The sequence below is a fragment of the Pelecanus crispus genome, chromosome 3 (assembly GCF_030463565.1).
Source record: "Pelecanus crispus isolate bPelCri1 chromosome 3, bPelCri1.pri, whole genome shotgun sequence".
NCBI lineage: Eukaryota > Metazoa > Chordata > Aves > Pelecaniformes > Pelecanidae > Pelecanus > Pelecanus crispus.
In genome coordinates, this window is record NC_134645.1 from 46,582,151 (window position 1) to 46,607,482 (window position 25,332).

General features: G+C 57.3%; 3 protein-coding genes across 6 annotated transcripts; 1 reads left to right on the top strand and 2 right to left on the bottom strand.

Moving 5' to 3' along the window:
- Nucleotides 1–1,699: 1,699 nt before the first annotated feature.
- Nucleotides 1,700–5,627, top strand: SLC35B2 (solute carrier family 35 member B2). Its single transcript, XM_009492124.2, has 3 exons — nt 1,700–1,887; nt 2,179–2,339; nt 3,629–5,627. Exons 1-3 carry the CDS (start codon nt 1,731–1,733, stop codon nt 4,565–4,567), a joined length of 1,257 nt encoding a protein of 418 aa, XP_009490399.2. The 5' UTR covers nt 1,700–1,730; the 3' UTR covers nt 4,568–5,627.
- A 2,663-nt stretch (nt 5,628–8,290) lies between these two features.
- HSP90AB1 (heat shock protein 90 alpha family class B member 1) lies at nt 8,291–13,820 on the bottom strand. 3 transcript variants are annotated; one of them, XM_075708590.1, is made up of 11 exons: nt 13,674–13,820; nt 13,409–13,483; nt 12,836–12,983; nt 12,498–12,631; nt 11,671–11,985; nt 11,079–11,244; nt 10,694–10,884; nt 10,267–10,414; nt 9,760–10,028; nt 8,976–9,309; nt 8,291–8,428 (listed from the first exon to the last, which is right to left on the bottom strand). In XM_075708590.1, the coding sequence occupies exons 1-11, from the start codon at nt 13,818–13,820 to the stop codon at nt 8,319–8,321; spliced, it is 2,037 nt and encodes a 678-aa protein (XP_075564705.1). In that variant the 3' UTR covers nt 8,291–8,318. The 3 variants fall into 3 exon arrangements, with proteins under 3 accessions (XP_075564705.1, XP_075564704.1, XP_075564703.1); XM_075708589.1 differs by having other exon boundaries at nt 12,836–12,965; nt 13,277–13,483; XM_075708588.1 differs by having other exon boundaries at nt 12,836–12,995; nt 13,277–13,483.
- Nucleotides 13,821–16,882: 3,062 nt separating this feature from the next.
- On the bottom strand, nt 16,883–22,894 carry SLC29A1 (solute carrier family 29 member 1 (Augustine blood group)). 2 transcript variants are annotated; one of them, XM_009478570.2, is made up of 12 exons: nt 22,866–22,894; nt 22,292–22,373; nt 21,858–22,024; nt 21,491–21,630; nt 21,161–21,295; nt 20,890–20,987; nt 20,426–20,516; nt 20,219–20,310; nt 19,966–20,074; nt 19,614–19,699; nt 17,663–17,862; nt 16,883–17,014 (listed from the first exon to the last, which is right to left on the bottom strand). In XM_009478570.2, the coding sequence occupies exons 1-12, from the start codon at nt 22,892–22,894 to the stop codon at nt 16,903–16,905; spliced, it is 1,341 nt and encodes a 446-aa protein (XP_009476845.1). In that variant the 3' UTR covers nt 16,883–16,902. The 2 variants fall into 2 exon arrangements, with proteins under 2 accessions (XP_009476845.1, XP_075563916.1); XM_075707801.1 differs by having other exon boundaries at nt 20,219–20,275; nt 20,397–20,516.
- Between the last annotated feature and the right edge of the window lie 2,438 nt (nt 22,895–25,332).

A 25,332-nucleotide genomic window follows, 5' to 3' on the forward strand; every position in this document is an offset into this window, starting at 1 on the left:
CTGCGATCAACCAGGGTTGCTTAAGACGAGCTGCATGTGGGCAGCTTCAGCCCCAGGTGCCTGCACCGAGCCCTGTTCTTGCATCCTGCAGCACCCCTATAGCCTGCGATGATGCTCTTGCAGCAGGAGGGAGGACAGGGGTGGAGGTGTCAAATGGCCTTTTCTATGGGGGGAGAGCAGGGGGAAATAGGAAGCAGGCACAGAAACACACCCCCAGCTGTTTGCACTTCTCCCTGGGCTGGGAATTTCTGGCTCCTTTAAGTCACAGAAGGGAGATTTCAGGGTGAAACACAGCCTCGGCTTAGGTCAGGTTGCTGGACTCCGGGGTCCTGAGGATAAGAAAAGCCCCTGAGGCCTTTCCCAAGGGGACAAGAGGTTGGTGGGGAGGGCTGCTTTTTCATGAAATGGTAAGGGACTTTCTTGCCTTTAAAGCTCCGAGTTTGTAGGTCTCCGAGTTTCATGTGAGGGCTACTAGAGGTCATAGCTATATGATGTTGGGGCCAGGTACACCTCACAGGGCCTAAATTCCTACGACTCGGTTGTTTTTTGGGTGGGGGAGGATTAACATCTCTGCCCTTTCCATCACAGGAGCCCAGGAGCTTCTTCTGGTGCATGTTTATGTAGCCAGCCCCGCAGCACCCTCACCTGGCTCCCAAGGCAATTGGGAGGCTTTTTCTACCAGAGAGACTGAGGCAGGGCTGGAGCATGGACCAAGGAAACCGCCTACCCTGATGCAGGAATCCACAGCTTGCTGTGCGAGGGGAGGATCCAGGTGGTCTTGGGTGTAGGAAGTCCTTGCCAGCTTGCTCATTCTGTTGTGTACCTGCTGCTCTTGTTCTTGCACGGCCCCTGAATATCACAGGTTTGCTTCTGTGAGGCAGGGGACAGCAGAGGGAAGAACTCCTTCAGGGAATATTAAAGCTGTTTTAAAGCTGGCTAGGTCACCACCTTAGGGCTTATAGCTGAAGAATATCAGCTATACCTTATCGGATAGTCCTGGTAAAATCCCAACCAGGCAGCTGGTAGGAAAGTTCCTTCCGAGCCTTGCTCTCTGGCTGTGTCTTGCCAAGCGGGTGAGCCCTGGTAATTTCCTCCGAGCTGCGGGGAATGCCTTGGCACGCTCCCTTCCAGGGCTGCGTGGGGAGGTGGGGGAGGCTGGCAGCCTCAGCCCTCCCCGGCTCTCCTCCACTCAGCTGGGGCAGCCGGAGGGGGAAGCTCTGAACCGTTTGCTCTCAGAGGCAGGCCGCTTTGGCCGCAGGCTTGAAACATGAGCTGCTAGGTAGGAGTCGCTTTTTCCATTCAATGACCTTTTCTTTTTCCACCCAGGAGCTGCACTAAAGTTTAACGTAAAAAGGTGAGTCTCAAGGTGCTCCTTGCATTTGGAGTAAGGGCGTTGTCAAAATCAGATGGTTACAACAGCGTTCAAACATCCTCTCCAATCGTGGAAATCCACGTTTCTAAGTCCACGTGTTCCTAAGCCAGAGCAAACACCCTTAACAGAAGCAAACATAGATGTATGGCATGTGCTCTTGAACTCCAGAGGGCTTTTTCTATACTTCACATGCTGCCATCATCGCTGTCGTGGGATCTGGGTGCTGCCTGCTGGTGGGGAGCAGGCCGGGTGGTGTGGTCGTGCGGAGCGAAGCTGGCCATGTGCCGGTTGCCCACCGTCTGCTTCTTCGTCTCTCCACAGATTTCGCCTTCCCCTCGTGCTGGCTTCCCTCCCTACCATGGCTACTGCTGAAGAGATCTCCCCCGCCCTGCAGGATTCCTGGGGGGAATTCTGGCTCTTCCGTTTCTTTGTTAATGCTGCTGGCTACGCGAGTATTGTGGTGCCGGGATTCCTCCTCATCCAGTACTTCAAGAGAAGGAATTACCTGGAGACAGGTAAGGGCAGGAGCTTGCCTTCCACATCCTGCCTCCCCATGAGCTCTCCGTGCCCCATCCAGCACCGACAGGTCGTTTGCCTGACCTGCTTTGTCAGGCCAGGAGTGAGCTGCTCGCAGAGCTGCATCCCAGAGCTGTCTAGGTGCTACCCTGAAACAAATTTCTCCTGAGGCCCCTGCGCCAGCAGATGCAGAGGCTAGTAAGGAGGGAGGCTTCAGTTCTCAAGCTGGTGTGACTTGTGGTGCCCAGGCTGTGGTCAGTTCTGTCTCTGTGTTCTCTTACCCTCTTCAGGCCGAGGCATTTGCTTCCCTGTCATCAAATCGTGCGTGTTCGGCTCTGAAGTGAAGTCTGTGCACCAGGAGGATGGCTCCCTGCCACCCCGAGCGGAGCCCACAGAGTCCTCTACAGCCCGACAGGTCTTCAAGCTGCTCTTCTGCACTGCTGGTCTACAGGTGGGGGCCCTGCGCACGTGTGTGTGGCCATCCCACTCTGGGAGCAGGAGGTGGGCAGCGAGTTTGTGGCCGTCGGTTCCTTGAAGACCAAGGATGCAGTGCTGTCGTTGATTGGGGCAGGGTTGGAGGCTGGGACACAGCCTCTCCACCAGGATACTCCACCAGGGCTGCTGTGTCACTTCTAAGGGCTGTGGAGGTCCATTTAGCTGGTGTCATCCAAGTTGGGACCTCTTGTCTGTCCTCTGCAGCCATGGATAGGGAAAATTCTGTGATTCAGCAGACTGTTAGGCCTGCTCTTGTTCTGGCCTTCATGTCAGAGCAGCAGATAGTTTGAGCCTTCTTATCTCCCAGGCTCTCCTCTGGGTCACCTTCTGGGGTTGATGCATCCTGCCTTGATGGATTGGAATCGAATACTGGAGAGAAATACTGAATTCAGCTACAGATAAAGAGGATTTTTTAATCTTAGCTTCCCAAATCTTAGCTACAGCCTGAGCATCATTAGGAAGGGCAGCTTTTTGGGTCTATGAGGATTAAAAATAGAAATGTGGGCATTATGATAGAAAAACCCACGCATCTCACAGCCAGCAGAAGAAACCCACTCTGGCATATTATCCCGGCCCATTCAGATTTGCTGCGGATCCCCAACAAGTCCTTCCGTCTCTCTGTGCCTCAGTTTCTTGGGAGGGGATGTGTGGTGAGAGGAAGTCTGTTGCTTGTGTGAGGGGCTTAGTACTGTGGCACCAGGGCTGCAGAAGTAGTGGAGGCGACAGTCAGAACAGTGATCATCCCTGGGGGACAATTTCATCTGCTGGGTTAGAAACTAGAATTGATTTGGATGGAAGAAGCGGGCCTAGGGAGTTGGAAGTGAAAACCAATGCAGAGGCCACTGGGAGAACTGCCAGGACCTGCCGCAGGGAGCTGGCGCCAAAACTGCAGCTGTGCATCAGTAACGTTCCCTGATCCTGTCCGTCTGGTTCAGCAGGCAGCTTAAAACATAACCGCTTGCTGGATGCCAGGATGTTTACTTTGCAGGCTTCTCTCCCCTCAAAGAGGCTGTAAATTGAGCAGGTTTTGTTTGGGACAGGATGTTCCTGGTTGTAACCCATGGGACACTGGGTTCCCTCAGACGGGTGGAGTGGGAGGTGATCCCATCTCCCAGTGTCTCAGGGAAGCACTGTCGTGCAGAGGATGAGGCAACAGTGGGGCAAGCAAGCATCTCCTGGGGTCTGTGCTTTCCGTGGTTGCTTGCAGCTGCCATTGCAGTTCCTGACTCTCCCTGTACTTCACAGGTCTCCTACCTCACGTGGGGCGTCCTCCAGGAGCGTGTGATGACAAGAACATACGGTGCCACCGAAACGGACCCTGGTGAGAAGTTCAAGGACTCCCAGTTCCTAGTGTTCATGAACCGCATCCTGGCCTTCACGGTGGCTGGTCTGTACTGCGCCCTGACCAAGCAGCCACGCCACGGGGCTCCTATGTACAAATACTCCTTTGCCTCCCTCTCCAACATCCTCAGCAGCTGGTGCCAGTATGAGGCACTCAAATACATCAGCTTCCCCACCCAAGTGCTGGCCAAGGCCTCCAAAGTGATCCCAGTGATGATGATGGGCAAACTGGTATCACGCAAGAGTTACGAGTACTGGGAGTACCTGACTGCTGCCCTCATCTCCGTGGGGGTCAGCATGTTCCTGCTCTCCAGTGCTCCCAACAGGCACGTGTCCACTGTCACCACCTTCTCAGGCATAGTCCTCCTGGCCGGCTACATAATCTTCGACAGCTTCACCTCCAACTGGCAGGACGCCCTCTTCACCTACAAGATGTCACCTGTGCAGATGATGTTTGGCGTCAACGTCTTCTCCTGCCTTTTCACGGTGGGCTCGCTCTTGGAGCAGGGTGCCTTGCTGGAGTCGTTACACTTCATGGCCCGCCACTCGGAGTTCATGGCCCACGCCGTGCTGCTCTCGGTGTGCTCCGCCTGTGGCCAGCTCTTCATCTTCTACACCATCAACCAGTTCGGGGCAGCTGTCTTCACCATCATCATGACACTCCGCCAGGCCTTTGCCATCCTCCTCTCCTGCCTCATCTACGGGCACACTGTCACTGTCGTGGGCGGGCTGGGTGTAGCCGTTGTTTTCATAGCCCTCTTCCTCCGCGTCTATGCCCGCAGCCGCATGAAGAAGCGCAGTAAGAAGCTCCCACCAGGCGAGACCCCGGTACAAAAGGTCTAAGGAGCTGGGGCCATGGCATTTAAGCCATGCCTGCTGTCCTGCCTCTGCTCGGGGGCACTTGCTTGATTTCTCAGAACCCGCTGAGGAGTGGGGTGGGTTATGGATAGGCTGGACCAGTGACTTGCTTTTCCACCTGCTTTTCCTGGGGAAGGGGCTGGAACAAGCCCAGGGAATGCTCCGGGCTGCCACAGCTCCAAACCGTTCCATTTGCCTTAATGGATCAAAAGACTTCCAGCCAAGGCACGAGCCTGGGTGCTCCCATCCTGGGGGGAAACCAGCATGGGACTGCTGGTACTCCTGCCCCACCTCTGTCTTGTGGCTTCTCTCCAAAGTCACTGATGAACAAGGGCGCTCTTTTCCCTGGCGCCATCTTGCCTCTGGCTAATGCTCCTCCATTTCTGTCACTACTACAGAGCTCAGCAGGAGGAAACGGCAAGCAAAACACTAGCTTTCTTTTTTGAAACACCTCATGTGAGGGAAGTCCCAAGCTGAGCCTGTCCCAAAGCAGGGGGAGCACTCAGCCCCCCCTCCCAGGAGGTGCTCCAGGTAGGACAGGCACAGCTAAGGGAAGGGCTCCCAACCTGTCCTACCCCATGCCTGGGATCTGCTCTGGGAGGGTGCTCCGCAATGAAAGCCAGTACCTCCCAGTTTGGTTTTATTGATTCCTTGCCCCTGCTCCGAGACACTTTTCTTTGCTCCCCTCAGCCCAGGCTGATTTTTATGCAGAGACTGAGGCTGGCCGGTACGGTTCCCAAGGCTTGCCGAGTTGTTCTAGGTTGCTTTTTTGGTTACATCTGCTGCTGTTATAGGCCAAAGGCTGTGCTGCCCAGAAGCTCCAACATTGCCTCGGGGTGTCTCAGTGCCACTGTTCCTGGGCTTTGTAGTTGCCATTCAGAGAAGCACAAATAGCCCCTCTTCTGCCAACTGGAGGCATCAGCCCCAGCTTTCCTGAGGCCTGGCCAGAGACCCACTATGCCTGGAGGGCTGAGAGATGGGGCAGAGCCCACCTGCAGTGCCTTGTTCCTGCTCCACAGGCAGCAGGGGATGGAGCAAGTGGGCACCTGCTCCCCAGGCAGCAGGGGATGGAGCAGTGGAAGCTGCTCTTCCCCAGAACTGGTTAACCCTTTTCTCTTCAACACAACCTGACTGTCAAGCCAGCAGGTTTTGGTACTTTTGAAAGGCAATTTTTTTTCTCATTTTATTAAATTAAAAATATGCTGCATATAGCACTCTGGGGGTAAATGTTCATTTTTAGTGTTTGGGGGATTTCCCCCCCCACACACACCCCCCGTACCTGGAAGGAGGGAAGAAAGTTCCCAACCCTTCTGTGTCCTTAGTTCCTCTGGAACAGCAAAGATGTCTGTCTGTCCTTTCCAAACACCAGTGCCTCTGCCTTCACCCAGGCAGGTATCAGCCAGGGTTGGACCCTGACAGCAGCTGAGAACAAAATCCTTGCACCCACAACTGGGGAAGCATAGCCAGGTTTGGACCTCTGCTTACGCTGGTGGGCAGGGGGAGGAGCTGTTAGCCTGATTCTGGTTTGGCTCCTGGGTTCCCTGCATGGTGCAGCGTGGGCAGCCCCAGTGGGTGTAGCTGCAGGCTGCATAGCCAGATAGAGATGGTGCAGAGACCTGCTCAGCACATGCCAGCCAGGGCTACCAGTGCCATAGCGAGGCCCTGGAGGAGCCCATCCTTTATGGGGTGCATCTGCACCAACACTGGCTCCACACCAGAGCCAGGGGAGGCTTGGGATGTGGACAGTACACCCCACTAGTATATATGGGAGGCCTGCTGAAAAATCTTGCCTAGGTGATCTGGTCATGGCGAGGTCTGGAGTCCTGACCTTGGACTAACAGAGCTAGAGAAAGGGGAGACTCAGAGACTAGCGACAGGAGCTGAGTCTGCAGGGATAACAGAGCTGGTGCTGAGCACAGCCCAGGCTTCAGAGTACTTGACTCTCCAGCAGAGTTTTACCTGTGCTGCTTTCCTAGCTCTGAGCTCTTGAAAGCGCCTGTGCAGCCTCACAGCCCTTCATCCTTCCCCTGTGAATTTCCCTAAATGTCTGCCCCCACCATCTGCTGACAGACTGAAAATGGATTTTTTTTTTTCCCTCTGTGGTCAAAAAAAAATTGGTTATCTGCCAGGTTGAGAATGGGATCCCTTTTCTAATTTAAATGTAGATTTAAAGAAAAAATCAGTGGAAAAAAGAAAAAACCCAAAAACTTTCTGAGTTAAAGAACTGACTTTACTGATTCGTTATTTGGCAAAACCTTCCTATCCAGAGATAAGTCTTACTTTTAAACAACTCCCCTGTCTCAGGGAAAGAAAACCACCCTGAAGGCATTTGCTAGTTCAGCTCTAGCACTGCCCTAGCAGCCTGCACCCAAACAGCTGCCACACTTGCAGTGCAGTGCCTTGGTGTGCAAGGAGGGACTCCAGCAGGCCCTGCCCTCCTCCCTCCCTGTTGGAGATGGATGCTGGCTGAAGCCCACTCCATTTTGTGCCTGTGGTTGCTGGCAAGTAGCCAGCAAGAGAACTTGATGTCCATGTCACTTTCCCCTGCCAAACCCCGGGGGCCATTGTGGCTGAGGGTGACAAACCCCACTCATGGCATGTGGAGCTCAGTGCAAGGGGCAGATGAATCGGAGGCGATGCCCCAGCCTTCTCTGTTATCCGGGACACAGGCAAAAAGCCAGGGGATGGCCAGACACTGCCAAACTCCCCAGGGCTGCAGAAGCCCAGGAAGGACAGGCTGGAGATGGGAGGAAAGGTGGAGCCCAGAGCACAGAGCAAGAGCAGTTTGGCCTAAGAGCTGAAGAGAGGCAGCTCGAGTACAGTCCCGAGCTGTCACTCCACATCCCCCCCCGCTCGGCACTGCAAGGGAACAGGCAGATGGCTCCTGCCACAGCTCCCACCCCCAGGGACGTGCAGATCAGACCAGCCAGCAGCAGCGCAGGCTCGGGTCCTGGCTCAGCTGACGCGTGCAGATTGGAAAGGTTTGTTCTCGGGCTGCGGGGCACGCAGAGCTCTGGGTGGACAACTGCTACCCGGCTGGAGATGACCCCACCTGCACAGCAGGTCGTGTGTTTCTCCAACCCAATTCATGGTGCCTGGGCAGGGAAGGGAAGGGGTAGAGATCAGTTAAAGCAGGGCTCTGAAAACTAGTCAGGGCAGGGGAGAGACCAGCAGCCCGATACCCTCAGGCACAGGATGAGACCCTTTCCTCTGTATGGTAGGCATGAAGCACAAGGGACCCCACCGTGTAAACCACATTCTTTGATACTTTTAATTCCAGAAAATGACAGAAAAATAATCAAACAAAAAAATAACCAAGCCAACTGAAATACAGTATCCTACACCCTGGGGGTTCAGGGAGGCAGCAGCTCAGAGGAAGGGCTCTCCCGCCCCGATGGAACAAGGGCCATGTTTGATGCCTACTGGGAACATGGGAGACCCCATGGTGGGGCGAGAGGGGAAGCCTGATGCCTCCTCACCTCCACTCCCCATTAGCTGTTCCTACACAAGCAGAAAGACACAGAACAGACAGGCCTTGGGCTGCCCAAATCACTCACTACTGACAAACAGGGAATCATGCCTTCCTGCCCCCACCAAAAAAACCCACCCCAACCAATCAAATCCAAAAGAGACACCACCAAGGACTCAGTAGCAGCTGGTGGGAGCAGACCCCCCCCCAAGCAGACATGAGGTGGGGCAGAGGCCTGCCAGGTGAGGGAAGAGGCTTCCTCCTACTTTAGTCTACCTCTTCCATGCGGGATGCATCTTCATCTCCCTCCAGAGGGGGGATTTCATCAGGGACAGCTGCACTGGGCTCCTCTGCAGTCACCTCATCTTCATCAATGCCTGGGAAAGGGGAGGAGAGGAAGAGGTGAGGCCTCCAAGTGACACTAAGTGATCCCAGAGGAACAGCCTCTCCCAGAGCAAAGGGTGACTCCTGCCCACAGCCTGAGGGACAGGGCTATTAGTATCCAGTAGTTATGCCAAGCCACAGCACCTCTTCATTGACATTTTTGCCTAAAAAATCTGGTTTGGAGAAATAAGTTGGACACAAGCACAAGCTGTTTCACCAGATTGGTCACATTTCCCATGCAGATTTTTAACATTCACTGTGAAAAACTGAAAATCCTCAGTTTGTCATCTGAGCAGCCTGGTGGTGGCTCCTGGTCTCGTGGAGGACAGGACAGTCCCCTCAGAGCCCTGAGCCTTCCCAAAGTAGCTTGTTCCATGTTTCCACTTGTCCCTAGCTACCTTACACAATCAGTTCTGCGTATCACACCAGCACGGCTCCCTTACTGGCCTCCCCCCTGCCCCAAGACAGTTACATGCTAGCCTGCCCAGCTAACCTGCTTCAGGACCTGCTCCAGGCCCAAGAAGCTGCATGGGCACCTACCAAGCCCCAGTTTGATCATCCTGTAGATGCGGTTGGAGTGGGTCTGAGGATCTTCCAGGGAGAAACCAGAGGACAGCAGAGCAGTTTCGAAGAGTAGCACCACCAGGTCTTTAACAGCTTTGTCATTCTTGTCAGCATCAGCCTTCTGGCGGAGGGTTTCCACAATTGCATGGTCAGGGTTGATCTCCAGGTGCTTCTTGGCCATCATATAGCCCATAGTAGAGTTGTCCCGCAGTGCCTGAGCCTTCATGATGCGCTCCATGTTGGCCGTCCAACCGTAGGTGCTGGTGACGATGCAGCAAGGAGATGAGACCAACCGGTTTGAGATAGTTACCTGCCAATGTAGCCAAGGGTTAGCTGAGCAAGGTCCCCATATGCCCTGGATAGGGTCCAGCCACAGCACACGTGATACCCCAGGTCTTTGCCCCGGGTTCACCTAGGGACAACCCAACGCAAGCAAAGATCCTCCAAGCAGCTCCAGGACTGCTGAATAGACCAGTTTGGACAGCTCAGCCGGCACCTTCAGCACCCACTGCATGTTTCCCCACACTTACCCTCTCCCATCAATGCACATATTTGGGTCAGTGCCCCTCACCTGCAGCCTGGCTGCTTAGAGCAAGATGGTGCAGTGCATGCTGGGACCTCCAGTCTCCTTTAGCGGCTCCTCTGCAGGAGATGAGAGGCATGCATTGAGCTGGGGCCCTTGCCTGCCGTCACAGAGGGCCCAGCCCTCCTCCCTCCAGCCCAGGACACAGTCCCAGGCTGAGGTCCCTGCCCATCTCACCTTCTCCACCTTCTTGTCCAGGACCTCCTTCATGAGTTTGCAGAGGGTCTCGAATTTGGCCTTGCTCTCCTCCATCTTCTTTTTCTCCTCCTCATCCTCAGGCAGCTCCAGCCCCTCCTTGGTGACTGATATCAGGGTCTTGCCATCAAACTCCTTGAGCTGCTGCACGCAGTACTCATCAATGGGCTCTGTCATGTACACCACCTCAAAGCCACGCTTCCGCACACGCTCCACAAAGGCTGAGTTGGCAACCTGCTCCTTACTCTCCCCTGGGTGTAGAAATGAGGTGTCACCGAGATGTAAGAGCTGGTTACAACAGGACAAACAGCACCAGTCACTCAGAGCCCCTAGCATAAAACTGGCTGCAGCCAGGGCTCTAGGCCTGGTGATCTTTCCCCAGCCCCCAGGGATGGGCTGTGATTCAGCAAGGAATTTGATTTAAGTTAAGGCTGGTAAGGCAGGTAGCCTGCCTCCACTTCCCTAGGGCACGGAGGAGCTCTGGCTAACCTGTGATGTAGTAGATACTCTTCTGGGTCTCCTTCATACGGGACACGTACTCTGAAAGTGAAGTCACCTCGTCACCTGACTGGGACGTGTGGTAACGCAGCAGCTCCGAAAGGCGCTTTCGGTTGGTCGAGTCCTCGTGGATGCCCAGCTGGGGGCAGAAGAGATGCGCTGATGTCTCCAGGATGGGACTTGCATGCACTCGGCCACCCGAGGCACAGACATCTCTGCCCACCTCCTAACCATTCAAGCCCTGGGCCTAGGGCAACCAGAGGGGCCAGCTGCCCACAAAGGCTCTCTGGGGCACTTGAGAGGCCCCCTCTACCCTAACACCCACACAGAGAAGACACAGCACAGGGACAAGCCTGCTCCTCAGGCATACAGGTCAGGGCCCCCCCTCCCTCCTCCAGGTGCAGGGTACCCAGCTCACCTTCAGATTCTTGGAAAATGCCTCATAAAATTTCTTGTAGTTCTCTTTGTCCTCTGCCAGTTCAGAGAATAGCTCCAAGCATTTCTTCACGATGTTTTTGCGGATCACCTTGAGGATCTTGCTCTGCTGGAGCATCTCACGAGAGATGTTCAGAGGCAGGTCCTCCGAGTCCACAACGCCCCGGATAAAGTCTGAATAGGGGAAAGGAAAACAAGAGTCAGGTTAGGAGCTCTGAGCTTCATCACAGGAAGAGAAGTGCTAAGACACTGACTGCTGGGGGCCCACACCAGCTAGTGCCTCAGCCAGCCGCTTTGTAGTGGGAGCAGCACCACAGGGTGTGGGGGTCCCAGCTCCGCACTGCGAGGCTGAGGCAAGGGGCTCTTACTTAGGTATTCAGGGATGAGCTCGTCACAGCTGTCCATGATGAAGACACGCCTCACATACAGCTTAATGTTATTCTTCTTCTTCTTGTTCTCAAAGAGGTCAAAAGGGGCACGGCGTGGGATAAAGAGCAGGGCCCTGAACTCCAGCTGCCCTTCCACGGAAAAGTGCTGTGGAGCCAGGAAGAAAAAAAAAGAGCTGCCACAGTGCTACCCCTTCCCCCAAGGCCCACTGCGGGCAGGCCGAACTGCCGTTCCTCAGCACTGGGGCTGGCAGGGCGACACAGCAGGGCCTCTAGCATCCAAGCAGCCTGCATTTCCCCCTCCTCAGCCTCACTGCCCGCTATGTGCCAGGGCTCTCTGGCATCCAGCAGGCCTGGACGGAGGAGTCATGCTTCTGAGGCCCAACACCCTCCTGTCCTGCTTCTAGGCTGCCACTACCAAGCCCACCACCTGCATGGGAGTCGCAGCGCAGGCTGAGGCACCACCGAGTGGCCTGGGAACTCTTAGTCCTGTGCTGAGGCACAACCGTGCGGTGGCTCTGGGTACGGGCTGGAAAGGGGCCCTCTGTCTCTGCCAGGGTGGCTCAGCACCCACCTTGACAGCCAGGTGGTCCTCCCAGTCATTGGTGAGGCTTTTGTAGAACTCGCCATACTCCTCCTGAGTGATGTCATCAGGGTTGCGAGTCCAAATAGGTTTGGTCTTGTTCAGCTCCTCCTGGTCAATATACTTCTCCTTTATTTTCTTGGTCTTTTTCTTTTTGCTTTTATCTCCCTCCTCATCATCATCAGAACCCACATCCTCGATCTTGGGTTTCTCCTCATCTTTGGAGGCTGGCTCTTCCTCTTCCTTCTCATCCTTCTCCTCCTCTGCCTCATCATCACTGATCTCTTTTTCACGTTCCTTCTCCATCTACAGAGAAAGGAACAAGGAAGAGTCAGGGCCACAAGCTCAGGTTTAGCCCTAAGCAACCATTACCAGGAATCCTTTTGCTCCACATGAGAAAAATAGGTGTCCTCCTGATATAACACAAGGCTCAACAAAGGCAACACCTGGAACTAGGGCTTCTCCTGAAACTAGCCCTCAGTCCCTCCACAGCTCATGCCACCAAAAGCTGTGTCTGAGATGATGAGACAAGGGGCAGGAAACCCTCCTCCCTCCACAGCTGCTTTAGTTGACCTCCAGCTGCACAGATCAAAGGCCAAAAGCATGACTAGATACCCTCCACCTCCAATAAGCCCCCGGCCTCAAATCATCTGTGGCCACAGAAGCCGGGAGCACCACTGCTCAACACCCAGCAGCCAGGAGCTATGGAAGGAAACAAAAGAGACCGTACTCTGCTCTTTTCCAGGATCCTGCTCCCAACACCACCCACCCCTGCCTCCAGCTTTCCAGTGGATCCCCCCAGTCCTTCACTTACGTACATAGAGCATGATGGGGTAGCCAATGAACTGGGAGTGCTTCTTCACCACCTCTTTGACACGCCGTTCTTCCAAGTACTCTGTCTGGTCCTCCTTCAAGTACAGGATCACTTTGGTGCCCCGTCCAATGGGCTCACCTACGGTGCGGGGAGAGACACGTTAGCGTTTCAAGGCACAGTGCTAAAGGGCAGAGACCAAGCAGGACCAGCTCCTCGAGCCTAACTGTTAACATGACGCCTCACATTAACAAACATGACTGACAATGTAGCCCAGCTCTAGGGAGCACCAGGAGAAGGGGTGCTTCTAGCACATAAATATACTTGGTTTTGTGCAACACGTACCATGGTCAGTCCGGACAGTGAAGGAGCCCCCAGCTGATGACTCCCAAGCATACTGCTCATCATCATTGTGCTTGGTAATGACAACCACCTTCTCGGCCACTAGATAGGCAGAATAGAAACCCACGCCAAACTGCCCGATCATAGAGATGTCTGCACCAGCCTGGGAAAGCAGAGAAAGCCTAATGGACCAGTGAGGAGAGATGTCTGCAACTGGTTCACAGCAGCAAAGAACTGCATCAGCACACAGAGAAAAAGGGGCAAGTATGAACAGGCAGCCAGCCCTATACCCTCAGCTCCTCCCTGCTGCTGGAGAGGTGAGGAAGCACACTCGGGTAGGCCAACAGCTCCCATAGCAAAAAAAGGCAGCAAGGCTGGGGTTACACCCCAGTGAAAGCCCGTGGCCCAGGCCCAAGGGAACCCATGCAGCCAAAGGCAACCCACCTGCAGGGCTTCCATGAACGCTTTGGTACCAGATTTGGCAATAGTGCCCAGGTTGTTGATGAGGTCCGCTTTTGTCATCCCAATACCAGTGTCCACCAGCGTGAGCGTGCGGTCCCGGGGGTTGGGGACTATGTCGATCTTGAGGTCCTTACCGCTGTCTAGCTTGGAGGGATCTGTCAGGCTCTCATAACGGATCTTGTCCAAAGCCTAGGGGAGAGGGTGATGCTCGCCACAGCCTCCCTACTCGACAGCCGCCTCCCTCCCCCAGCAAAAGCTTCGCGGGCCGCCCAGGCACCGGCCTCTCCCCGGGCACCCCCGGAGGCAGCTCAGCCTCCCCCGAGCCCCCCGGCAGAGGAAGGAGGCCGCCCCCGCAGGGGCGAGCAGGGCCCGGGCTCACGTCGGAGGCGTTGGAGATGAGCTCCCGCAGGAAGATCTCCTTGTTGGAGTAGAAGGTGTTGATGATGAGCGACATGAGCTGAGCGATCTCCGCCTGGAAGGCGAAGGTCTCCGCATCCTCCTCCCCGTGCTGCACTTCCTCAGGCATCTGCAAAGCAACCACAAGCCGATAGCACCGAGAGGGGGACGGCGGGGGCACCAGGCCCGGCCCAGCCCGGCGCAGGTTCCTTACCGCGCCGGTGGTGAGGGAACCGGCAAAAAAGCCACCAGCCGCCCGCCGCCGCCTTTTATAGGCACGGGGAGGTCGCACCGCCCGCCGTCTCCTTCCGCCTTAAAACGGCCCTGGATGTTGCCGCAGCCTTGCGGCCCCCACCACCCTCACGAACACACCTCCCCGCCGGCCATGCCTATCTCACCCGTCTCTGGCTAACCTCGCTGGACACGGTGCGGGCCGGCCCCGCTGCCGCTGCCCGCTCCGGGTGTGGCGGCAGAATGGAGTGTGGGGACCACCACAGCGTTGCCGTTTAATGGCGGCGGCCATGGTGGAGGCGGGCAAGCAGCCTTCAGACCATGCGGCTGCTGGGCCCGCTCCCGGCCGGGGCTCCCCGCCGTCCCTCGCCGCGGCGATCGGAGGGCCGCAGCCGCGGCCCTCCGATCGCCGCGGCGAGGGACGGCGGGGAGCCCCGGCGGTGGACTATTTCCCGCGGGCGGCGGCGGAGGAGCACGGTGGCGCGTGGGTAGTTGTGCCGCCACCGGTTCCAGAGGTTTCCACAGGGGGCACAGGAGGCGCCGCGGGCGGTTCCGTTCGTCCGCAGGCTCCGGGCCTGGGCAGGGAACCGGGGATCCGCAGAGTCCCACGGGGTGCCCGCTGTCCCAGCTCCGTGCTACCGCTCCCCCGAGGCCGAGGGAGTTGTGCCGTCCTGAGGCGGGGTGTAACCGGGGGCCCTGGGGATGAGGAGGGGACAAGACTTGCCCCGGTGGTCAAGAAGGCCAACAGCATCCTGGCTTGTATCAGGAATAGTGTGGCCAGCAGGAGCAGGGAGGTGATTGTCCCCCTGTACTCGGCACTGGTGAGGCCGCACCTGGAATACTGTGTCCAGTTTTGGGCCCCTCACTACAAGAAAGACATTGAGGTGCTGGAGCATGTCCAGAGAAGGGCAAGGAAGCTGGTGAAGGGTCTGGAGCACAGGCCTTATGAGGAGTGGCTGAGGGAACTGGGGTTGTTTAGTCTGGAGAAGAGGAGGCTGAGGGGAGACCTTATCACTCTCTACAACTACCTGAAAGGAGGTTGTAGTGAGGTGGGTGTTGGTCTCTTCTCCCAAGTAGTTAGCGATAGGACAAGAGGAAATGGGCTTAAGCTGCGCCAGGGGAGGTTTAGGTTGGAAATTAGGAAAAATTTCTTTACGGAAAGGGTGGTCAAGAATTGGAACAGGCTGCCCAGAGAGGTGGTGGAGTCACCATCCCTGGAAGTGTTCAAAAAACGGGTAGATGTGGCACTTTGGGACATGGTTTAGCCTAGTCTACCCTTGATTGGCTTAGAGTAGACATGGTAGTGTAGGTTAATGGTTGGACTGGATGATCCTAAAGGTGTTTTCCAACCTAAACGATTCTATGATTCTATAAGATGGAGGGGATGGGCTCTGGAGGTGGGGGTCAAGATGGAGGGGACGGGCTCTGGAGGGGGAGACGGGCTGTAGGGGTCGTGTCAGGGTCTGAGAGCAAAGCAGACAGGTTTTCCCCATTGGAAACCGGTGTTTGGAGATGCTCTATTAGTGTCAAGGGCAGTAAGATAAACCACATGCCTTACCTTCCCTGTTAAGGCTGTTAAGTGCGCAGGCCTAACCAGCAAAGGAAGCCAGGGGTGGGATGAGGGGACCCAGGCTCCTTGACTTTTGGCTGTCGGTGCCTGGGGGTGCCGAGGAGGTGATGGCTGTGAACGATGTGGGGTAGAAGGGGGGTCTGTGGGATACAAGGGGGGCGTGTGGGGTGGACACCCGCTGGCAAGGGCGGTGTAGTTCCCCCCCAGGAGCAGGAGGTGGCACTCCAGCTGTTCCCAGGCACAAGGAAAGCTCCCAGGTGCGCGTGTTGCAGGTCACCCCCAAAATGCACAGGTGCATCCCCTCCTTATCAGAGGTGCTGGTGCTCCCTTGGTGTACCCCGAGGGCAGCACCCCTTTCCCATGCTGGCCGTGTCGCTGTAGCGGAGAGCTGCCGGGCCTGTCTGTGCAGGGGATGCACGCACTGCTTCACCGCCTGATGCTGGTACAGGGAGGGGACCCCAGGGACACCCAGGAAATGCCAGTGCCTGCTCCCTTCAGCCCTTGCCCCTCCGCAGCCCTCTCCCCTGTGGTGATGGAGACACAGACATGCCCAAAGGGGCGTTTCAGTCTTTTTATAGAAAAAGGCAACTGTACACACACATTTACAGAGATAAGAGATGGGGAAAGGGAAGGCAGCCTGGGTCGGAAGGGAGTTGCTGCCTCTCCTCTTGCAGCCCACGGTGTGACCTCCTGTCACGCAACCATGAGGCAGAAAGAAAACAATAGCAGAATCACAAAAAACACCCAGAAAGTAGGGAGCAAACGCAAGGAGAGGGGGAGAAGGTGGGGTGTGGAGACCTCCTCCTCCCTCAGCGTAGCCACGGTATTGGCTCTTTATGTGGGTGGGACACAGATGTCTATGTCCCTGGGATGCTGCGGGGCAGGGGGACGTGTGCCTGGCAGAGAGCAGGGATGGCGAGGCTGGCTGGGGCTCTCCTCCCCGTTTGCAAGTCTCACCAGCAGGAGAAGTGGTGTGGGATGTTTCCAGGCACCCTGGAAGGAGAGGAGAGGAGAGCAAGTCCCTAGGGCAAGAGAGGGAGTAACACTGGATACCAGCCTTCAACTCTGTCAGAGAGGAGGAGGCTAAGAGTGGCTTTTGGCCTTGAGCTGGGGAAATTATGCAGCGTGGGAGGCGGGTGGACCTCTGAGAGATCCTGGGGGTCTTACACACACACAGCATGGAGAAGGAGAAGGCACGTAGGCCTGAAGGCATCACGCAGCCGAGCGTGGCAGGAGCCAGGCCAGCCCTGCAGGAGTGGAACCATCCCTGGGTGTAACGTCTGCCATGGCAGTGCAATTTGGCAGGGGCAGGCGTGAGGTATGGTCTCCCCACGGCGCCAAGGGTGCCCAGGGCCTCAGAGGAGGATGCGGAGCCGTCTCTCGGTGTCCCTGCACCCTCCAGCTGCCTCTGCTAGATGAGAATTCGGAAGAGAAAGGAGATGGCAGCTCCTAGGGCCAAGCCCAGCGACAGAAAAAAGGCCATGATGGCTCCAGCTGTCTCTGCTTCGTGGGCAAGCACTTTCCTAGGGGAGAAACAGGTGTCAGACACGTCCTTGGGGATGCGTGCCCTGTGTCCCGCTCTGAGTTCATCGGAGAGACGGGAGGAGGCCACAGAGGAGCCAGAAGCCGTGCTCCGCTGCAGCAGGGGACAGCAAGAGCAAACCCACCTTGGCTTCAGGAGCCTGCCTCCACATTACAGGCTCATAAAGACAGAAAAAGTGCCATCAGACAGGCCGCCCTGAAGCTCCCGGTGCCAGGGACACCCCTCCCCGACTCCCGCCCCCACGCACTGCAGCCCGCCCGGCTGAGCCCCAGCTGGGGTCCTTGTGCTGCCCGTGCTCCTGGGCAAGGCTGCTCACCCTGCTGTGGGTGCTGTGCCACGCCTTGCTCCCCTCCAGATCCCCGCTGCCTCTGGCCCCTTCCCCAGTTTGGCAGGTGGGGGAAACAGAGAGCCCAAACAATAGCTTCCTCATCTCTAGGACACAGAGACACAAGGCTGGGAGATGGGACACCGGGGTTGTCTTCCCTGCGGTGGTGTGGCAATTTCCCTCCGTGCCTGCATTCCCTTCCTCAGATGCCAGAGCTGGGCAGAGCCAGACTCCAGGAGTCATGGCTGGGGCTGGCATCCGGGGACGCAACCAACCCCTCCCCTGTCCCCAGCTCTTACTCACTTGGGCCCGAAGCACATGCAAAGGCTGGCCAGGTAGCCATTGGAGATGGAGAAGAAGATCATGAAGATGATGTACCAGGCGTCATGAGCGAATACGACAGGCAGGTGTTCACGGTGTTCCACATTGCACAGCATGAAAAGAGGAATAAAGATGACACGGAGGGCCACCATCACTGGCAGGAGGAAGCTGTCCTTCCCGGGCTGAGAGAAAAACACGGGTCACTGAGCAGCTGAGATGTGGGCATTCCCCATCCCATGGCATGCCGGCACGGGCTATATAGAGGCTGTCCCTACTGTGCCAGGGCCGCGGAGGAGCCACAGAGATAGCAAAGTTGCTGAGAAACTTTCTCTGCTGCAACAAATCTCAGCATCACCACCTGCTGTGGTGAGGAGGTGCTACTAGGTCTGAAAGTCCTATCCCAGCTGACTTGGAGAGCAGCTGCACTAGAGCCAAAATACTGAGCTGGGCTTGTGAGCAACTGCTAAGGCCTTGCTGGAAACAACAGGCAGGGCAGGCCAGAGAGCCTTGTGCACACTCACACAATCTCCTCCCGCAGCAAACCACGTGCAGGACAAGGCTGGCTGAGGTAAATCCCCTCTGGCACCTCAGGGCCTGCGAACTGGGCTTTAACCAGCTCTTCAGCCTCCTACGCCATCCCCCAGCCAAGTGGGGCGAGATCCAGCAATCTGGGAAAGGGATTATGCTGGGGCTATTTCGGACAGTGCTGGGAAAAGACACGGACTGAGTTACAGTCTCCTTGGATCCTAACAGAGTCCCTGGACATGTGAGGCTGGGACAAAGAAGGAGGCACCATTCCCCTGTGTTGTCCCTGCACCTGGGACCGAGGCAGCCCCTGGTACGACACTTGCCTGGCTCCATCTGGGGTCCCCTCAGTGGGGTGCCAGGGTTACAGATGACAGGGCTCACTGGTCTGGGGTCAGGAGAGATCCACAGCTACCTTGGGAGCTGCCTGGGCTGGCGTAGCCACAGGACACTTCACGAGCATGGGGGGAAGCTGGTGTTAGACCAGCTGCTGAGCCTGTGGGCAAACTGGCAAGAGCAGCCGCCTCTCCTGCTTGAGGAGGAGAAAAGGAGCGAGTGGGGCCCCAACTAAGGAAATGAAGCCCAAACCGCACACAGTCAGACTTTCCACACAGTCTTGTTTAGGAAATATCTCACGCTGGGTCATCCCACCACGGAGGCTGTGGCCTGCACACCAAGCAATGCGGCTTGTGGCCAAGGTCAAGGGCGGCCAGCAGTGATGGCCAGGGAAGAAGCAGCTCCAGGCTGTGGGGAAGCCAGGCCTGGACAGACCCCACAGTGTGTGGTGCTGAGGAGCTTCTCTAAACAAACAGCCTGAACAATAGAGGGGGAAATGGCGCTTTGGGGGGGTGGGTGAAGGGGCAGGAAGGGAGACAGACGGGACAGCCCCCTTCCTCACCCACCCCCATCACAGCTCCCATCACTCAGCCCCAGCAGCTCTGAGCCAGGCAGGGGAGATGACAGCAAGAGGATGTGGCAGGGGACACCTCTGTGACCCACATGGCATGGCTCTCCCCTGCTCCCAGGACAAGGCTCTTTAAAGCAGCTGTGTCCTGTGTGGAGGCCAGAGGTTTTATTTTGGGCTGCCCTGTCCTTCACCCTCTTTTGCTGCCGCCATCCTGCCTGGCTGTTTGCATAGCTGGAGTGAAGGTTTGTTTACAAAGAGGCCGAAATGGAGGAGGCAGCTTCATCCAAGCCATGCTGGAAGAAGCGTGGGAGGAGGACAGGACAACACTGTGGTTCTCGGCTCTGACCCATAAATCTCTGCTTAGGACTTAAAGCCAAGGCAGGAGTCAGCTCTGCACCTCCTTTCTGCTCCAAGCCATGGATGGCAGCCCCAGTGAGAGCCGTGGCTGAGGGGCCTGGGGATGGAGACTGCCTGGGCATTTGCTCCCTGCCCCATGCTTACCCATGTGAAGAGGGCAGTGAGACTCCGTCCCGTCCAGTCGAAGACGTTAAAGAGCAGGAAGCAGGAGACAGGGATGAAATACAGACCTGCAGAAGCAGGAGAAGGTCACTGACGTGTCCAGGCCCTCCCACCAATTGCACGGAGACTGTCTTTCAGGTCTAGGGTCCTCCTGGTTTCCCACTAAGGGCTGGAATGGTCTCCCAGCCAGGCTGGTGTCCGCATCCAAACCATCATGCACAGTGGTTTCCTCTTCCCCTTGGGCATACCTACTACTTCAAGCCCCACTTTCTTTTCTCCCATTTACCTTGTTCCCAGTTTTCTCCTACCCCACCCCATCCCTGGCCACACTTACCCCATCTGTTTTCCTTTCCGAGGACAGTAGACACCTTAGCTGTGATGGAAGGAAAGACGCCGATGGTGACAGTGAAGACAAAGCAGACAGACACAGCCATGACCCAGAGCTAGGCAGATGAAAGAAAGAGGCTGGTACCAAACACAGGGCAAGAGACCAGTGTGGGGCTGGTCTCCTCTCCCCACGCTCTCCTACACCTGTGCCCATCCCCTGATATGAGGGGCAGGACAGGGGTTGCTGGCAACTCACAGACCTTCTTAAAAATAGAAACGACCGAGGGCTTCTTGTCCAGGTTGTGGATAGGGATGATCTTTGAGTTATTCTGCTCCATCCCATTGGGCTCATCTGCAGGGAGAGACACAAGTAGGGCATAGCAGACCCCAGAAAGCTGAGATCTAATTTAGTCCTTTTGTCTCATTCTTCCTCTCAACTCTTCCTCTTTCTCCTTTCAGCCCCTCACCTTTCTTAATCAAGTCTCTCTTGGTCTCCAGCTCTGCATTGCACACATGGTACTCTGTCTTGTCCTTCATGGAGTAGTATCGGAAGAAATCCTGCAGAGACACAGCCATGGAGAACTCATTCATGTGTGAGGAAAGAAGGCTGCCATTGGCTGTGTGGTAACAGCAGATATGGGCAATATGGGCAAACACAATATGGGCAAAGTATTCCTTCCACTTATGTCCGATACTGATGCCTTCCTGCTCACCCAGGGGCTCATTTCCACAGTACCCCAAGGACATTGGGGTACCTGAGGTGGGAGGTATCCCAGAGAGCTCCCTTGGGACAGGGGAGAGCTTGCCCTGACCCAGGAGGTGGAGGCTGGTAGGAGCCGAGGCTGGGGTGCTAGGGCCACGGTCATTGTGCTGTAATGCGCAAAGGTCCCATGTCCCCACACCCTTCCCCACCAGGACGACAAAGTCTCACCATGCGAGGCAGAAGGATGTAGGATAAGATTGCCAGCAAGATAGCCACACAGGCTGTGGTGAAGTAACCGATGAAGCTCTCGGGTTGCTGGGCGCCAACTGGGAGCACAGGAAGGGAGGAGACAGGGAAAAAAGGAAGAAGATGATGAGGGCTGAGCGGAGCGAGGCCCTTCTGCCATCTCCCACCCAACTCTACAGCATGACCCCAGCAGATCCTGCTGACAGCAGTGCTCTGGGAAGGCCCTGTCACCTGCAGGGCAGGGATTACTCACTGGCAATACTGAAGATCATCGCCAAAGCGGCAAAAGTGCCCGCCAAGCCCTGCCCACTCATGATAGGAGCTGTGTAGCTGGCAGGCAGGAGCCCTGCCAGCCCAAAGAGGCTGCTCTGGAGGATGGCGCCGAAGGCTGCGAAGGGGGAAGATGAGCAGAAATGAGAAACCAAAGGCAAAGATGGACTGCACCTCTGCAGGGAGCCAAGGACCCCACCCTGTGAGGCAAGACAGGTCCCCCTCCTCCTTGGCTCTCCTGCAGTGAGGTTCATGCTTTTCTCCCAGAGAGATCAGCCCTAGCCCCTTTCCTTCCCCCAACTGCCTCACTCACAGTTGATGAGGACGATGCTGATCATGGTAAAGATGAAGAAGGGAACAGGCTCCATGTCGACCTTCACCATGATTGCGGTGACTAAAAACACCAGCCCAATGGCCACCAGGCTGCCCAAGATGCGGATCTGCTGGGGAATCCTGCAAGAGAGGGTCTCAGTGAGGAAAACCCACCCCTCAAAAGCCTGTGAGGCTGGGACCAAGCTCTCCCATGGGAATCCCAGCCAAATCCCAGCACAGGAGACTGGTGTTTTGCCTTTGACTTGACTGAACAGGCTGCAACTTGGCTTAGGGCTGGGGCAGGAGGATGAGCCAGGGCTGGGGGGCCCTATGGGGGCTGGCAGGGGCAAGGATGGGGCAAGGCTCACCGCTGGTGGATGAAGGAGTTGAGGCAGGTGAAGATGAGGAGGGGCACCATGGCGCAGAGAGTCATGAAGTTGTCAAACATGGACGGCAGGTAGGAGGGGGACAAGGCAGCCTCATCGGTGTTGTTCCAGACATTCATGTCTGGGTCCGCAAGGCGGCTGATGAAATACTGCGAGGGAAGGAGCCTGGTGGGGCCGAGGCGCTGCGAGGCCTCCCTCCAGCACACTCAAGCCACCCTTGTCCCCCCTCCATCCCCATGCCCAGCCCTCCTGCCGCCTCAGCGCCACTCGTCCCACCCAGGTCACCCACGCTTCCATCTCCTGCGTGCAAACGTGGGGGCTCTGCACTGTGCCATGCTGCCACACCTACAGCATGGCCCCTAGACGTGACAGGGGACGATTAGCATCACGGGCAGCAGCAGGAGGGAAGCCCTCACCTCCCTGGCAGTCATGAAGAAATTCCATGGCAGCAGTGTTCCCAGGCCAAGGATGAAGAAGATCAGCCAGACAGCCTTGTACCTGCAGAGGGGACAGAGCGGTTTGGAGCGGGATGCTGAGCAGGGCAGGGGACAGGCATCGCTTCTGGCTGTCCCTGAACCCGCAGCAGAAGGCACCAGGAAGAGGAGGGAGGATGAAATTTATTGCCCTGTCCCTGCCCAACAGCCCCTGCTAGCCTGGGCTGCCGGAGGAGATGTGGCACCGCAGAGGGGCCACGGGAGGCCCTCCCCGGGTGGGTACGAAGGCGGGGGGAGGCTGGCTGCTCCTCAGCATGCGGCACCCAGACACACAGCAGCTGTCGCCAGAGCTGGGAGGGAGTCACGCTCCCCAGGCGTGTCCCAGCACCAGGGACTGTTTACAGCCCGTTTGTTATGGAAAAGCTGAGGGAGAGAGCATCTCAGAAGGGACAGCTTGGTAGCCCAGTGAGCATGCAGGAGAGGGGGTCCCCCTGTCCTCCCTCACCTCCTGGTATGCTGGATGTGCCCCCACACCTACACCAGAGCCCGGCATTACCTATCTTGGGGCCTGTCTCTTGCTGTCATCTCATGCGGCAGGAGTCAGCACCGCTCCCAGAAAGTCTCGTGGCTGCTCTCCGTCTGGAAAGCAAACAGAGGGTTTTATGGGGGAGCGAGGGACGCAGGTCAGGCAGGGGCAGTGCTGGTTTTAACCCCCCGGCTGTGCCGGCGGCTAAGTGCTCCACAGTACCAGGAGCCAAACAGAGCCGGCAAATGGCGAGACCACAGCGCAGCAGTTTTGGAAACCTGCGGCTCAGAGTCCTTCAGCCGAGGGGCTGTGACACAGGGCTTTATTCTGCTGGCAGGGAGACACCAAGCCTTCCCTCCGTAAGGGAAACCGCTTTCCTGAGACACCCAGGCTGCTCGGCGCCAGCTGCCCAGCTGCTCTTAAGGGATTTGTGAGCCTGCAGCTCTGCCCCCAATCCCAGGGCTGTGAGCAAAGCATATGCACAGCGGGCTGCGTCCACCCCCCTGCGCTCCCCACCTCCCGCCAACGCCCAGGGCATGGCGGCACAAAAGACACATTTAACTCAGCAGCCCCTCCAGCCAGAACCATGCAAACTCCCCCCATTTCCAATTCCCACTTCCCTGGGGCGCTCGCAGCCCTTTCCTGGGTCACCTTGGAAAGCCAAGGGCATCCCTGGCACTGCTGTCCCCTCCCCGGTGCCCACCGCTCCTTTTCCCCCATCACCACCTTGCCCGGCCCTTGCCACCGCCCTGGCACTGCTCTCCCCGCAGACAGCCCCAGAGACGCAGCCCCAGAACCCCCGAGAAGGGACCTTCCCTCCCTGGTTTCCCCCTTCTTCCCAGGGCAGAGTGGGATTAGCCGCCTCGGAGAAGCCACAGGCCTGCCTTGTCCTTTTCCAGTCCGAGCGGCGCAGCATGGGGTGCTCTGGCACCTCTCCCAGGGTTACATCTGCAGCGGGGCTCCCGGCGCTGAGCCCCCGGCCCCCCCGGGGCATGCCTCTCACCCTCCTGCACCGCTGCCGGCTACAGCATCCCTGCCTGCACCCTGCCAGGTAGGACGCGGGAGGAGGCAGGCAGGAAGCAGCATGCTGGGATCTGTAGTCCTTGCCAGCCCTGGCATGCGTTAAAGGCAGCAGAGCCCGTCCCTTGTCGCAGGTGCCCCCGTGCACCGCTCGCCTCCTCCCCCGGTGTGGTCCTGCAGGTTGGGGAGCCTACAGCTATGACGGAGCCAAAACATAGCCGTCAGGATGTGGAGAGGGATTTGGGAAGTCTGTTGGCTGCTTGGAAAAGGCAGAGCAGGCTGACGGGTACGTCTGCATGGGACCCAGAGCCCAACCAACCCAGAATGTGCCACCCCAAAACGCCGGAGCCGTCTGCAGTGCTGCTCCCCTGCCTTCCCACGCAGACAGCTCAGGGTATGACAGCTCCTGCCTTGCCCTTGTGAGCCACCCAGGCTTCCAAAGAAAACATCCCAAAATGCCCTCATGGCAGCCTTTCAGTGCCTCTGTGGACAGGAGATGCCCCGAGCCCTGACCCGGGATCAGCAGGGGGATCTGCAAGCATGACTGCCACCCCCTCGCACGCAGAAACACCGCCAGGGCCATGGCTTGTCCCTGAGCAAACAGATCTCTCCCCCAAACAGGCGGGAGAAGCCCAGCTCCCCCAGCGGGTCCCCAGCAAGCCCTCAACATGCTGCCCTTTGCCCAGCCAAGCCCTCGAGCCCCCCCTCCCAGCCACCCCACCAGGTCACATCGCCGTCCCAAGAAACAGGGGCAGGGACTGACCCCACAGACATACCTGGGGAGGAGGGAGCCAGGGAAGGGTCCCGCGTTCAGCGTATTTGAAGGCAGCGCGGTTCCCCCCCTTCCGCACCCCCCTGCTCTTGGGGGTGAGCGTCAGGCTCAAGTCACGGGGGCCGGGGCCATGTGGGTCTAGTGGCATCCGCAGAGGAGAGGAGGTGTCAGGTACCACAGCTGGCACAGGGCCCGGTCCCCGCTGCCCAGGCGCCCGTCCGCAGAGCCCAAGAAGAGAGGAAGGGAAGGGTGTCGTGGAGGAGGTGGCAGGAGCCAGGGGCGGCAGGGAGGAGGCGGCAGGGATTGGGGATCAGGGGGTGCCGGGGCAGGGCGCTGCGTGCTGCTCCGCCACGCCGCTTTCCCAGCCACCTCCTGCTTCCGTCCAGAGAGCGCCCACATCCCTGCGTCAGGAGCCCGACCTCCTCTGCAGGTGCTGCTGGGCTGCCCAGCCGCAGCCTCCTGCCTGCTCTGTTTGTTTTCTGTCTCACTTCGCTAAGTGCCTCCTAATTTTTTCCACAAAGAGCCGGTGCCTGCCAAGGGGCACACGGGTCAGCACTCATTATGGCAGGAAACGCGTCCAGCCGCCGGCTCTTACAAACAACCTTACAACAAACAGAAAGGCCACACAAACCAACACCAGCAACAGGTGGCAACCCTGCTCCCACCCATCGAGAGCAGCCCTACCCTACTGTAAGGGACCGCCAG

Coding starts and splice junctions, on each gene's coding strand:
- SLC35B2 (XM_009492124.2), top strand. CDS start 1,731: ATGGCTACTGCTGAAGAGATCTCCCCCGCCCTGCAGGATTCCTGGGGG. Junction 1,888..2,178: donor AAGGAATTACCTGGAGACAG/GTAAGGGCAGGA, acceptor TACCCTCTTCAG/GCCGAGGCATTTGCTTCCCT. Junction 2,340..3,628: donor TCTGCACTGCTGGTCTACAG/GTGGGGGCCCTG, acceptor TGTACTTCACAG/GTCTCCTACCTCACGTGGGG.
- HSP90AB1 (XM_075708588.1), bottom strand. CDS start 13,820: ATGCCTGAGGAAGTGCAGCACGGGGAGGAGGATGCGGAGACCTTCGCC. Junction 10,029..10,266: donor GAGTATCTACTACATCACAG/GTTAGCCAGAGC, acceptor TTCTACACCCAG/GGGAGAGTAAGGAGCAGGTT. Junction 9,310..9,759: donor TGGACAAGAAGGTGGAGAAG/GTGAGATGGGCA, acceptor CTACATTGGCAG/GTAACTATCTCAAACCGGTT.
- SLC29A1 (XM_009478570.2), bottom strand. CDS start 22,894: ATGACAGCAAGAGACAGGCCCCAAGATAG. Junction 22,374..22,865: donor AGAGACAGGCCCCAAGATAG/GTAATGCCGGGC, acceptor TCCCCTCTGCAG/GTACAAGGCTGTCTGGCTGA. Junction 20,075..20,218: donor TCGTTTCTATTTTTAAGAAG/GTCTGTGAGTTG, acceptor TCATCTGCCTAG/CTCTGGGTCATGGCTGTGTC.